General features: G+C 45.0%; 1 protein-coding gene across 1 annotated transcript in view; it reads right to left on the bottom strand.

Annotated features, from left to right (window-relative positions):
• Positions 1-740: 740 nt before the first annotated feature.
• The window catches only part of LOC118401561 (myosin heavy chain, fast skeletal muscle-like), a 19,598-nt gene continuing 6,331 nt past the window's right edge, over positions 741-14,007 (bottom strand). Inside the window, exons 12-41 of the mRNA XM_035799178.2 lie at positions 13,180-13,318; positions 12,787-12,905; positions 12,468-12,617; positions 12,200-12,370; positions 11,670-11,973; positions 11,282-11,346; positions 11,097-11,184; positions 10,863-10,980; positions 10,573-10,696; positions 9,491-9,627; positions 8,636-8,891; positions 8,052-8,294; positions 7,555-7,731; positions 7,309-7,454; positions 7,037-7,127; positions 6,261-6,650; positions 6,012-6,138; positions 5,696-5,814; positions 5,356-5,552; positions 4,944-5,127; positions 4,662-4,827; positions 4,237-4,361; positions 3,727-4,035; positions 3,322-3,525; positions 3,051-3,176; positions 2,251-2,421; positions 1,942-2,046; positions 1,750-1,845; positions 1,211-1,342; positions 741-874 (exon numbers count right to left, since the gene is read on the bottom strand). Coding sequence (XP_035655071.2) covers positions 854-874; positions 1,211-1,342; positions 1,750-1,845; positions 1,942-2,046; positions 2,251-2,421; positions 3,051-3,176; positions 3,322-3,525; positions 3,727-4,035; positions 4,237-4,361; positions 4,662-4,827; positions 4,944-5,127; positions 5,356-5,552; positions 5,696-5,814; positions 6,012-6,138; positions 6,261-6,650; positions 7,037-7,127; positions 7,309-7,454; positions 7,555-7,731; positions 8,052-8,294; positions 8,636-8,891; positions 9,491-9,627; positions 10,573-10,696; positions 10,863-10,980; positions 11,097-11,184; positions 11,282-11,346; positions 11,670-11,973; positions 12,200-12,370; positions 12,468-12,617; positions 12,787-12,905; positions 13,180-13,318 — 4,800 coding nt within the window. The 3' untranslated portion in view covers positions 741-853. The remainder of the gene's footprint in view (positions 875-1,210; positions 1,343-1,749; positions 1,846-1,941; positions 2,047-2,250; positions 2,422-3,050; positions 3,177-3,321; positions 3,526-3,726; positions 4,036-4,236; positions 4,362-4,661; positions 4,828-4,943; positions 5,128-5,355; positions 5,553-5,695; positions 5,815-6,011; positions 6,139-6,260; positions 6,651-7,036; positions 7,128-7,308; positions 7,455-7,554; positions 7,732-8,051; positions 8,295-8,635; positions 8,892-9,490; positions 9,628-10,572; positions 10,697-10,862; positions 10,981-11,096; positions 11,185-11,281; positions 11,347-11,669; positions 11,974-12,199; positions 12,371-12,467; positions 12,618-12,786; positions 12,906-13,179; positions 13,319-14,007) is intronic.

Genomic DNA, 14,007 nt, shown 5'->3' with positions numbered 1-14,007 from the left:
ATTCGTACAACATTAGTCACACACGATGTCTCACACAGCAGTGGCCCGATTTTGACGATTTGGGTGAATGATGCGTCTTGGCCAGATGGTGGCGCTATAAGAAATTGAAAATGCTAACTTTGAACAGTTCACAGCCCTCACCCCGTTTGACCTAATGTTATGAAATTCTGTACATACTGTCGGTCCCTCTCCTCACAAGTGACACATTTGCCTCAGGGCCCCATATGGTCCACCATTATAGATTTTACGCCATTTAGAATTTTGTGAACAACACTTAAAACGCTTCTTCTTCTGGCACCGAATGTGGGGGATGTTTACTGTTACCTTGTTTTCTTTTTCCTCCCAACGGTAAAGGGTTGAAACTATTTTCTTGATGTTATGAATGGTCAGCCTAGTGGTTAGAGCGTTGGACTAGTAACCGGCAGGTTGCATGTTCAAACCCCTGACCTGACAAGGTACGAATCTGTCATTCTGCCCCTGAACAGGCAGTTAACCCACTGTTCCTAGGCCGTCATTGAAAATAAGAATTGACTTGTTCTTAACTGACTTGCCTAGTTAAATAAAAATAAATAGCCATAGCTCTGTATGAATGTGAGAGTTTTTCCAGCCTCATTCTTCGGCTGTTTACCAAAATATGTGCCCACTGTATTGTTGTTGGAATCCCAGATTGCTCCTTTAATTAAAGCACAATATCTAGTATGAATAAGCTGTTATCAATAAGTCCACAGTCACAAAGGAAGTGTACGTAGGCCTAAGTGTTTTTAATCAATGCTCAACATTTAACCATGAAAATCATATTTTATGCAACACAGGAAAACGAAAAGACTTTAATCTTCAATAGTTTGATCTTCGTTTATTCAGCAGCTTCTTTGCCCTGTAAGAAGAAAGACAAGAACGGGTCAGTATTAATTATAAACATGCTAAATATATAACACTATAAAGCGTGATGGACCAAGCATTTAAGGCTCAATGCTAAGCTTTCATGTTCGATTTTTGAAGTACCAACTTAGTTTGAATGAATCTTTTTCGTTGTTGCCCTGATGTGCTTCTTGGAGATGTTCAATACATTTGAGTGTAAAAGGTAAACATTGACCTCAGTGATGGATGAATCATAGGTGCTGTTGATGTGGTCATGTTTGAACATGAATCAGGTGTGAATCAGGTGTGAATCAGGTGTGAATCAGTTGTAGGTTCAGCAGCATCTCTGTACCTTTCCACTGTCACGGCTCTTGGCTCTGAGCTTGTTGACCTGAGTCTCAGCGATGTCAGCACGCTCCTCAGCCTCCTCCAGCTCGTGCTGAACCTTCCTGAACTTAGACATGTGCTGGTTGGATGCTTCCTCCTGGGTGAGGGGAAATAGGAGAGCAGAACATCAGCATTCAAATAGCCCCCCGGCCCCCAGGCCCCCCGGCCCCCAGGCCCCAGGCCCCTCGGCCCCCCGGCCCCCAGGCCCCAGGCCCCCAGGCCCGCCGGCACAGCAAATTAATATTCAACCCCCTCTCCTTTAAGTTGCTAACAACACATAGGCATAGAGATGTTTTCGGAGGCACTCAGAAATGTACATAAGTTCTTCAGTTGAGTCATTGTGGACTGATGTGTATTAGCACTTGCACTAAACTATAGGCACATTAAGTTTTGTAATGTCTACTGAGGGGTTAAACTGTTGTTGATGTGTGCAGAGGGTCCCTGGTTCGCGCCCGGGTATGGGCGAGGGGATGGTCTAAAGTTATACTGTTACATATGACTCACCGCTTCCTCAGCCTGCCTCTTGTAGGCCTTGACTTTCATCTGCAGCTTATCTACCAGGTCCTGAAGTCTGCCAACGTTCTTCTTATCCTCCTCAGTCTGTGGGAGAAGATCAAAGAGTCAATGCCACAAAGTTTTTACACACAAACCTGTCTGTGTTAGTGTCAAGTGTGTGAAGAAGACACTTTCTCTTACCTGGTAAGTGAGCTCCTTGACTCTGCGCTCATACTTGCGGACTCCCTTGACCGCGTCTACACCTCTTCTCTGCTCGGCCTCCACCTCAGTCTCCAGCTCACGCACCTTTGTGGAAGAAATTAACGTAGGCATTTGAGGTGGTGAAATCAGACGTTTTGAATATTATGGTCTGTAATGATACCAGCTTTTCATTGTCTAGGTGCATTATTGACAGAATGTCATAACTCAATGGACCTACAGTATGTATTTTATTATAATGAAATAAATGTCCATCATTCAGTCTTTCAATCCACCCTGCTGTTAACTCACCCTGGACTCCAGTTTCTGGAGCTGCTTCTTGCCTCCCTTCATGGCCAGATTCTCAGCCTCATCCAGACGGTGCTGGAGGTCCTTGACTGTGACCTCCAGGTTCTTCTTCATCCTCTCCAGGTGAGAGCTGGTGTCCTGCTCCTTTTTCAGCTCCTCAGCCATCATGGCCGCCTGGAATGGTCATTTGTTGAATTTATGCACCAACTGGCACCAATCATAGTCTCTCTAGAAAGATGTGTCGCCTCCCTGACAGATGGGTAACCAACATTCCAGCGTACATGGGTTCACTAAAACAACTGTCAGCTTGGCAGAGAGGAAAGGGTGTAGTGGGGCGCTGTAAAAATCTGTCCAGAACCCTGCTGAACATTTACAGTTGCTAGCTATATGAAGCATATTTTCAGTTAGTATATTTTGCAAGTACATGTAAGTATTTTGCATGTGTCATGATGATAATAGTAATAATAATAATGACTGGCTGTGGCTTTTATTAGCCTAGCTATCTGTGTCCGCATTGTGGGTCTACCTTTGTCATGGTTCCACTGAGATTATTTCTAGGCCCCGCCTGGCCAAACTCACGATTTAATGGTAGATGTACCTGTCTGAAGAGCATCTTCCCCAAATTGGCCAAGAAAATCTGACACGATTCCCAGACCAAGTGCTGTTGCCCTACATCTGGGATACACTACACCTATCATAACTTCCCTCTGAGATCCTTGTTGTGGTTCTTAACCAGCCCAGCTTCCATTGGCCCTTTGGGACAAATCAAAGTTGACATTATTCAATCGATCATAAGGACTCACATCAGTGATGGCCTTTTTGGCCTTCTCCTCTGCGTTCCTGGCCTCCTGGACAATGTCGTCCACCTCTCCCTGCACCTGCACCAGGTCAGTCTCCAGCTTCTTCTTGGAGTTCAGAAGGCTGGTGTTCTGGAAGAGGAAACGAGACAATTTGTTTTGACACTCAAGAGACCGTACAAAGTCACAAGGCAGAAATGATGAAAATCTAAAAGGCAGCACTGTCGAATTCCAGATGTTTGGTTGCGTTTCATTAGAAATGGCTTTTGACCCATACCTGGGAGTGCAACAGTCCGACGCGCTCGCTGGCGTCTACCAGCTCAGTCTCAGCCACTTTGCGGCCTCTCTCTGTCTGCTCCAGAGCAACTCTCAGCTCCTCGATCTCAGCCACCATCAGACCGTTCCTACGTTCCACCATGGCTGCCTGCTCCTTCATGTCCTCTGAGGCACGGACGGCGTCATCAAGGTGCATTTGGGCATCCTGGGATTCACAATGACAGGTTCATTAGGACTCATTGGAAAGTAGGGGCGATAGGATCATTCATAGAAATGTAAATTGGTAAGAACTTCCCCAGTTTCCCTACCTTTCTACAGTATATTAATCCACTCTTCAATTCTTTTCTACAGATTCACAAACAAATACCTCCCCATGTTCAGGTTGTTGAGCCTGATGTCCCTTTACCTTGAACTGTCCCTGGACGTTCCTCAGCTGTTTCTGGGACTCAGCGGCCTGCCTGTTGGCGTGGCTCAGCTGGATCTCCATCTCGTTCAGGTCTCCCTCCATCTTCTTCTTCACCCTCAGGGCGTCATTCCTGCTCCTGACCTCAGAGTCCAGGGTGCTCTGCATGGAGTCAACCACCCTCTGGCTGTTCCTCTTGATCTGCTCCATCTCCTCATCCTTCTCAGCGATCTTCCTGTCCACCTCACCCTTGATCTGGTTCAGCTCCAGCTGCACACGCAGAATCTTGGATTCCTCGTGCTCCAGTGTTCCCTGGACAAAGAGAAACAGTCAAGCGAACTGTGTTTATTACACTTGGATGTGTATAACACAAGGAATTAAATATACAGTTTACTCTTAATTTGGGTCATGGGAGGATGGTCAACTTCTCGTTTGAGTCTCGAGCTGAAAAGGTTTTAGAAGCCCTGGGCTAGTATAACACTCCTTTTCCCATCATACAGTTGTAGTTTGTACCTCAGCCTCCTCCAGAGCGGTCTGGATCTCAGATTTCTCTGTCTCCACGGTCTTCTTGGCCTTCTCCAGCTCATGGATGCTCTTGCCAGTCTCTCCAATCTGCTCAGTCAAGTCAGAGATCTCCTCTGCACACACAAACAGAGGAGCAGTTTAGACTTTAGATTTTCAGTGGAAATCACCAATGCTCTCAAGTTGACATTAAATCATAATAACAGTTCATTAAAGAGAAACACTTCATACGGTCTTTTCTAATTGCCCTGCACTTCCTTGAGCTGTTCAAAGGAATACCGATTACCAAATCATAATATTTTAAAGTGTACATAAAAACACGGAGATGGGGTAAGTCATTTTGATGATTACGGTTCCTTCCATTTTCAAAACACGAGTCAAAGATGAACTCAATAGAACGTTTTTCAAAATCTCACGTTGCAGGTTCTTGTTCTCTCTCTTCAGAGTCTCCAGATGATCCAGAGCCTCCTCGTAGGAGTTCTTCATCTTGAAGAGTTCCGTGCTCATTGAGCGAGCCTCCTTCTGAGCTCCTTCCAGCTCAGCCTGGCCCTCCTCATACTTCTGCTTCCACTCTGCCAGAACCTGGGGAAATCCATGGGGTTTTCATTAGAAGTCAATAATGAAGAGTTTTGAATCAGAAGTAAACTAACATTTTACTACAATTGATCACATGTAGCAGACAGGAAATGCATTTTCACCTTGTCAAAGTTCCTCTGCTTCTTGTCTAGGTTGGCGGCCATTGCGTTGGCTCTTTCAACGTCAATCATGAGGTCCTCCACCTCTCCCTGCAGCCTCTGCTTGGTCTTCTCCAGGGAGGCGCACTTGGAGTTGGTCGCCTCAATGGTCTCCTCAGCCTCCTGCAGACGCTGGGCCAGCTTCTTCCTGTTGGACGATAAAGAGGGTGGTTTTTATTGTGACCAATTTGTTGAAAACAAATGCTACAATAAATGCTACAAATGCTACAATAAATGCTACAAATGCTACAATAAATGCTACAAATGCTACAATAAATGCTAAAACACATATTGATGTAACATTTTCTCAGAGCCCCCTACCACCCTCACCATCCACCTCTATATTTGAGTTTTGTTGCTGTTGCGTGTGACTCACTTGGCCTCCTCCAGCTCCTCTGTGCGTTGGATGGCATCAGTTTCATACTTAGTCCTCCACTGAGCCACCTCACTGTTGGCCTTGGACATGCCGCGCTGCAGCTCTGCCTTGGCCTCCTGCTCCTCCTCAAACTGCTCTCTCAGGAGATCACAGTCATGGCGGGCAGACTGGACACCGTGGGCCAGTGCGTTTTTAGCCTGTGAGAGACAAAGGGAGAAAGATAAAGACCAGAAGAGTAAAACAAATTGCAGTAGAAGTCTGAGGGTGGCATAGTCACAATCTATTTGAAGATTTGGCTCTAAACTCTGTAGTCGGTGGTGTCCATTTTTGTATTCCTTACCTTGACCTCCTCCTCAATCAGTCTCTTCATCTCCTCAACCTGCTGGGTGAAGGCCTGTTTGCCTCTTGTCAGCTGAGACACCAGGGCTTCCTTCTCCTCCAGCTGGCGTCCAAACTCACCTGCAGGGACAGAGGGACATCTTGTTAATGGGATCTCTGTTCGCTACAAGTAACAACGTATTTTGCGGCATCGTAGGGCAAATGTTAGATGGTGAATAGGACTGTAGAATCTACAGTATGTGGACTGGACTATATAGATGGCGCCTCCAACACGTTATTGTACACTACGTTGGTTTGTTGTTCATTGTTGACGGTACCATTTTCTGTCAGGAGTCTGGCCCTCTGTCCACTGATGTCGTTGACCTGGCGAACATTCTCATCATTCTTAGTCTTGATCTCACTCAGCTGGTCCTCAAGAGTACGACACATCTTCTCCAGATTGCCCTGTTAGTCAAACAAGTCCCATCATTACTTTATACATGGGACTCTTGTCAACTTCAGTTCACTTGAATATTAATGAAGTTGACCCCTCCTCAACACTGCTTGACTAAAACATCACTACTCACCTTAGCCTTAGCGACAGCCTCCATGTTGCTGGAGAGGTCATCAATCTCCATCTTGTACTCGCTCTTCTCTTTCTCCAGCTTCTGCTTGACACGTTGAAGGTTGTCGATCTGCTCCCCGAGCTCAGCCACACTGTCGGCCTGCTTCTTGCGCAGAGCGGCGGCTGTGGCCTCATGCTGCAAAGTGGACTCTTCAAGATCACGACGCAGCTTCTGGAACTCAGCCTCGCGCTTCTTGTTCATCTCAATCTGAGCAGCAGTGGCGCCTCCGGCCTCCTCCAGCCTCTCGCTGATCTCCTCAAGTTCCCTGGAGAGATCGGCCCTCTGCTTCTCAACCTTAGCCCTGGCAGCACGCTCAGCCTCAATTTCCTCCTCCAGCTCCTCAATACGGGCCTAGAACAGGGAACAGGAGCAGGGGGATGAACACTACAATACAGTTGAAACACGAAAGAATAAGAGTTTGTATATTTTGTATAAATGTGTTAATAGAGAGTCAGTTACACTAATATATTAAGTAGACAGTGTCCCACGTGTCAAACCAAAACCACAATGGTAAGAAGCACCATCCTCCAACCTACTGAGCCATCAGAAGCCACAAGGAAGAATGTGTGCTATCAGAATACATCTTCTAAGGAAATGATTCACGTGTGTTCATTACTGTACTGGAGCTTAGATCCTGTACTGTACTGTACTGGAGCTTAGATCCTGTACTGTACTGTACTGGAGCTTAGATCCTGTACTGTACTGTACTGGAGCTTAGATCCTGTACTGTACTGTACCTGGAGCTCCTTGATCTTCTTCTGCAGCTGAGCTCCCAGAGACTGTTCATCCTCTATCTTGCTGAGGAGCTGAGTGGTCTCAAAGTCCTTCCTAAGAAACACAAACACGTCGATTGCGGCGTAGGTTTGATAGTGTAAAGGGAGAATATCCTACCATTCACTTTGCTTTTAAGAATCACGTGCAAATGCTAATTGATAATTACAAGAATATGTCAAGAACAACCATTATGATCAATATGGCAGTGATACTGTAAACATTTGTTTGTGTTTACTTCTTGATTTTCTCATCAGACTGCTGCTTGTCATTCTCCAGGTCCATTATGGACTCCTGGGCCAGTTTCAGATCTCCCTCCAGCTTTCTCTTGGCTCTCTCAAGGTCCATACGGAGCTTCTTCTCTTGCTCCAGAGAACCCTCAAGCTACAAGATAAAAAACACACACATATTGTTCAAAATCTAAACAACTGTAGATAATATCATCTTGCATACTATCATGGCCAAAATGTCAAACTCCTCTCACGTCGTCCACTTGCTGTTCCAGCTTGGTCTTGGCCTTGGTCAGAGTGTTGACTTTGTCCTCCTCTGCCTGCAGGTCATCCAGTGTCTGCTGGTGGGCCTCTTGGAGGGCTTTCTTCTCCTTGGTCAGCTTGGCAACACTCTCATCCACAGACGCCATCTCCTCTGTCAGGTTTTTAACCTGAAAACAGCACCATCCAAAATTAGTCATATCACTATAAAGGAGAGATTGAGTTAGATATATATTTAATTCGTTTAATTCAGATTAGAAATGCCAAACAAATACTGTACTATAGATTCAACACTAGATGGCAGTGTACTCCGGTGTACTAAGGGGAAGTCATAAACGAGGGGGGAGCAGAACATGCAATGGTTGTGGGGAGTAACCCGAAACTGACATTTTCCCTGCGCCCACAAAACAACTTGAATTCAATTTCTGTTTAGCTACATTTGGAGTTGGTTATTGTTTGAATTATTGTTTTGTTAGACCGTCTATGAGACCTTGTTTTCGGTGGCGTGCTTCTCCTTCTCCACTTTGGCCAAGGTGAGCTCCAGGTCATCAATGTCCTTCTTCAGCTCAGAGCACTCGTCCTCCAGCTTCCTCTTCTTGGCAGTCAACTCAGCATTCATCTCCTCCTCGTCCTCCAGCCTCTCGGTCGTCTCTTTGAGTTTGGCCTCCAGCTGGATCTTGCTCTTGATGAGCCCCTCACACCTTTCCTCAGCATCGTTCAGATTCTCTGAATCCTGGTTTCAGAACAACAGAAAAACATCTGCGGCTTCACTTTGTGTATCAACAGATGGACGTAATTTAGCCAAAGAGGTCGGAGCAAATCAATAGAAATGCATGAAATATATGTAGCCTAGGTAACATAGGACATAGAAATACCCGACTTAGCCACATATGTCACAGTGTGATTGTGTGTGTGTGTGTGTGTGTGTGTGTGTGTGTGTGTGTGTGTGTGTGTGTGTGTGTGTGTGTGTGTGTGTGTGTGTGTGTGTGTGTGTGTGTGTGTGTGTGTGTGTTTGTTCGTGCCTGTGATCATGTGTGTGTAAATGCGTCGTCATGACGACCATTGGTCACTCACAGATGAGACTTGGAGGGCCAGGTCTGCCCTCTCCTGCACCAGGGCCACTAACTTCTCCTCCAAATGCTTCTTGGTGGCCAGAGCCTTGGCCAGGTCCGACGTCATCTTCTCATAGTTCTCCTTCATGTTGGCCAGCTCCTTCTCCGTCTCAGCGCTCTGCAGCAGGGGCTTGATCTTGAAGTACAACTTCATCCATGGCCAGGTTTTAACATTCATGAATGAACGGATGTTGTACTGGATGGAGAAGACGGAATCTCTGGTCGACAGAAAAGACAGAGTGACATGTTTAATGAAGCTACATTCTGGTATTCAAAGAACCACAAAATGGGGCACCCCCCTCCCCCCCTAACAAAACGTTTGTGTACAGCTAAGAAATGGGGCTAGGGAAAAGTAACCCCCTCTTGAATTCATAAGACAGCTCTTTAGATGTGAGGACTGACAGCTCATGTGCGGCAGGGTAGCCTAGTGGTTAGAGCGTTGGACTAGTAACTGGAAGGTTGCATGTTCAAACCCCGAGCTGACAAGGTACACATCTGTCATTCTGCCCCTGAACCGGCAGTTCCTGTTCCTAGGCCATTGTTGAAAATAAGAATTTGTTATTAACTGACTTGCCTAGTTAAATAAAGGTCAAATAAAATGTTAAGCTCACGAGGCATTTTATATTCTTCAACAATGAATGGGCAAATATCGCACATTTAAAATGACAATTCAACAGCTTTCCAAACTACAGCTTTAATAGAACACTATAAGATGTATTTCCTCATTCTGATCAACTCAAATCATATCCATTATGTAATCACAATGCATGAGATACAGCTGCTTGACAGAAAGCTTTGCATGTCTACTCTTCCTCACCTCCTCTCCATCATCTTGGTGAACTCTCTCCTCATGAGGAATCCACGGCTGAGAGCCTGGACCATGCCGACCAGAGAGGCCAGCTTCTCGTCTCTCATCTCCTCCAGGACACCCAGCAGACCGGCTTTGAAGAACACCTGAGACACAGGTTAACATGGTCCATTATGAAACCACAGTGAGATGGTGACAGATAAACAAAAGGGGTTGAATCAAAGGAAGAGGAACCACTAGATTGATTTGAACAACATGAACATTGCGATGCTTACAAACAAACCACGTGATAGGTTGTTTCTAAGTTGTTATTGTAGAGTCGTAGAGAGTTAGTGAACACAGATACAGAAAACTGCATCCATCCCTCTCTAACACAATGCACATGGGGTGGCAGGGTAGCCTAGTGGTTAGAGCGTTGGACTAGTAACCGAAAGGTTGCAAGTTCAAACCCCCGAGCTGACAAGGTACAAATCTGTCGTTCTGCCCCTGAAAAGGCAGTTAACCCACTGTTCCTAGGCCGTCATTGAAAATAAGAATTTGTTCTTAACTGACTTGCCTGGTTAAATAAAGGTAAACATTTCTCTTGTGATGTACGACTTGAAGAAAACAATGTTTTTACAGCTTTTTCCATTACTTAAAGGGGCACTCTGCAATTTCCACATCTATTTTTTGGGACTGATAAATGAAGTAGCTGTACCCATTGATTCTTGAAGAATATAACTGATAAATGACTCGTGTGCTTAGTTCAACTGTCGTACTTCATCAGAACCCCAAAATATTAGCTTGTTTCTGTTGTTTTTAAACTAAGTAAGTGTAAACAAACACTATATAGCCTAAAAACATGGTTAGAACTATACTTTTGATATCATAGATGGTCAGTCCTTACGTCCGTAGCTCAGTCATTTCTCCAGCTAACTTTTTACCAAAACCGGGGCTGGGAGGACACTATGTAATTGTTTCAACTGCTGACTGCCACTTTAAATTAAGAAAATAACGGGAAAAGAGGATGAACTGGAGAGATGTTGAATAGTTAGCGTTTAAATGATCACTGATGTTTTGTTGTCCGCTTTTGCATGTTGTATGTGACTGACCTTGGTGTGTCCAAACTTGTAATCCTCGTGATTCACATCAATGGACCCAAGCAGCTTCTCAGAAGCCTTCTTGTTGTCCATGAACTGGCCCTCGGGGATGACACTGGCATTCAGTACTTTGTACCTGAATGAGGAGAAATGTTAAAAGAAAATCTGTTAAGTTGTAATAGGTAAATTATATCACATAAAAGGTAAGACTACTTTGATGCTGTTAAAACCCTTGAAGCAGATCTTTCTGTGTGTGCGTGTCCATGCTTGCATGTGTTTATTAGTGTTTGTGTGTTTTGTACCTCTGCTTGAAGTCAGCGTAGATGATTCTGCTGGGGAAGCCCTTCCTGCAGATCCTGATGCCCTCCAGAACACCATTACACCTGAGCTGGTGGATAACCAGGAAGTTCTCCATCAGACCTGGAAACACAAACCAAGTCTCTTTAAAATTCTCTTAAACAGATTAAAGATGAGTTGGTTAAGGTTACTGATACTGAACTGATAAGATGTCATATTTAACTCAACATCTATTGTACCTGGAGTCTTTGACTCGTTGGGGATCAGGCAGCGCACAAAGTGAGGATGAGTGCTCCTCAAGTTGGTCATCAGCTTATGTAAGTTCTCCTGGAAGAGGGTTACAAAGCATTTTCTCAGAAATCATTCATGATAATCAATGCACTTTTTTTTAGAAGGACTGAATATCCACATTTCAGAAGCTCACCCTGAACTGGGACGACACAGTCTGCATGGAACCACCCTTCTTCTTGCCTCCTTTCTTGGTGTTATCTGTTCAAATGGACAAAGTAAAAGATAACTAGACAAGTCCATTTCCTGTAGCGGGAGGAATAAATAGAATAACAATCTTAATAAATCTATGTGTGGTGTTGTCTTCAGCAAGCACACAAACTATAAATGAGACAATCTGGGGGGGTTAACTTCACACTCATCTTATTGCAAATGGTACCAAAGAGATAACACCAATTAAATGTACCCAGTGAAATGAACCTGAGAAATTGTGATTTGGAACATTCCAAGACTTTACATAAAATGTGGGTCTGAGTTTTGTAACTAGTGCTTAAATAAATATTTTGTCGTGATGCGCGTCTTACCCTCAGGTGGAGCTGCGGGATACAGAGCGACCAACAGTTTGACTGATGACTTCCCGTACAGCTGAATAACTGAGTCGTTCAGGGGATCCTTGTTCTTCTCCAGCCAGCCAGTGATGTTGTAGTCCACAGTGCCAGCGTAGTGCACCAGGGAGAAGTGGGCCTCTGCCTTGCCTTTGGCAGGCTTGGGCTTCTCAAACGCCTTGGTTTTGCCAAGATGCTGGGAGTACAGCTTGTCCTTGAAGGTAGTGTCTGAAGACTTGGGGAACATGCACTCCTCTTCAAGGATGGAGAAGATGCCCAATGGCTTTACGAAAAGAGACATATATCAAATGACTGATATTTACATTTAGGATCACATTCATTCCTTTAGAAAACATGCTATTATAGGATTATATTCACTTAGGGGCAAATAAAATGAAACATATTGAGTTATCGACAGTCAAATACGTTATACCCCAGTGATAATATCTCTCACAGCAATCCCTATCAGCTTTGCTGTTGTGGTCCATTATATTCCTCAGACAGTTTACCTTCTCAATAAGCTCAATGCAGGCAGCCAAGTCCATGCCGAAGTCAATGAAGGCCCAGACGATTCCCTCCTTCTTGTACTCCTCTTGTTCCAGGACGAACATGGTGTGGTTGAAAAACTGTTGCAGTTTCTCATTGGTGAAGTTGATGCACAGCTGCTCCATGCTGTTGTACTGTTGATGGAATTTCAGAAGGGATCATTTCATCATTATACAAGGCTGTAATCCCTCTCATTCACAACGAATTGTCTTGTTCTGGTCTCATACTCACATCAAAGATCTCAAACCCGGCAATGTCCAACACGCCGATATAGAACTGCCTTGGATTCTTGGTGTCCAACATCTCGTTGATCCGGATGACCATCCACAAGAACATCCTCTCGTAGATGGACTTAGCCAGGGCACTGACTGAGTTATTAACCTGCAATGATTATACCTCAAATGAATACATGAGATATTGACTGTGTCTAGTGATAAGGTGATGAGAGCTTGGGAAAAACAACATCACTATTCAAAAAAAGCTATGCACTTCATTCCCAAAATAATTGCGGTGGTGAGAAAATGGTAGATGTTGTGTTTGACTGCCTTACCTGAGGCACAGTCTGTCCCTTAGTCACATACTCGTTGCCGACCTTCACTCTGGGGTAGCACAGAGCCTTCAGCATCTCAGCGGAGTTCAGGCCCAGCAGGTAGGCGATTTTATCAGCCACTGGAGAGAGAACCAACAACAACAGACTCAGGCACACAAGATGTTTCTGATGTCACACTGACAAAACAGTTTGGTCAACTCTTTTGTGGGTTAGGTTTTGATTTTCACCCATATCCATTTCAAATAATTTCTGGAGGTTGAAATTTGGTCTCCAAAAATGATCTCCTACCTGACTTTCATGTGGCACTGTCTGTTTAACATGTTCTATTTCTATGTTGGGGACTCGGAATGGGACTAAGACTCTACATATTGTATATCTATGAGTGGGACTCACCCTCTGTGCCGTCTGGCTCGGCCTGCTCCTCACGCTGCTTCTGCTTGAATTTCAAGTTTCCATGGTGCAATACAGCTCCTGTCAGCTTGTAGATGCCCACCTTCTCCTCATTAGTGAAGCCCAGGATTGTAATGGCATCCTGGCATTAGACAGGAAGTACAACAGCGATGAAGTGAACAGCAGATTGCTCAGTTCCAGCTCACTCCAGAACAAATGGGATGGATAGATTTCACTGGCTTCTCAGCTCCACATCATTACGCTTGGCCAACACACTAGTAGATGGCAGCACAGAATGAGTTTTACATTGTTCCACAGGGCACTTAGTGGCACTCTCTTGCGGATGTTTTACATGTATGTGCCTCAAGGTGAAGTCTGAAGGCATGAAGAGTGCCTCTACTCCCCATCCTCTACTCCCCATCCTCTACTCCCCATTCCATCCTCTACTCCCCATTCCATCCTCTACTCCCCATTCCATCCTCTACTCCCCATTCCATCCTCTACCTCCCATTCCATCCTCTACTCCCCATTCCATCCTCTACTCCCCATTCCATCCTCTACTCCCCATTCCATCCTCTACTTCCCATTCCATACTCTACTCCCCATTCCATCCTCTACTCCCCATTCCATCCTCTACTCCCCATTCCATCCTTTACTCCCCATTCCATCCTCTACTTCCCATTCCATCCTCTACTCCCCATTCCATCCTCTACCTCCCATTCCATCCTCTACATGCCTAACTAACACAGGCATTTAGTTGGAATTGCACAATGTATTCAGTGTGTATGGTGGTCCTACCCATTCCGTATGTAGAGTTTGGTTAACCCTTTG

Source organism: Oncorhynchus keta, chromosome 14, assembly GCF_023373465.1.
Source record: "Oncorhynchus keta strain PuntledgeMale-10-30-2019 chromosome 14, Oket_V2, whole genome shotgun sequence".
NCBI lineage: Eukaryota > Metazoa > Chordata > Actinopteri > Salmoniformes > Salmonidae > Oncorhynchus > Oncorhynchus keta.
Note: the sequence above shows the minus strand (reverse complement) of the source record. Positions and strands in the feature narration are given on the sequence as shown.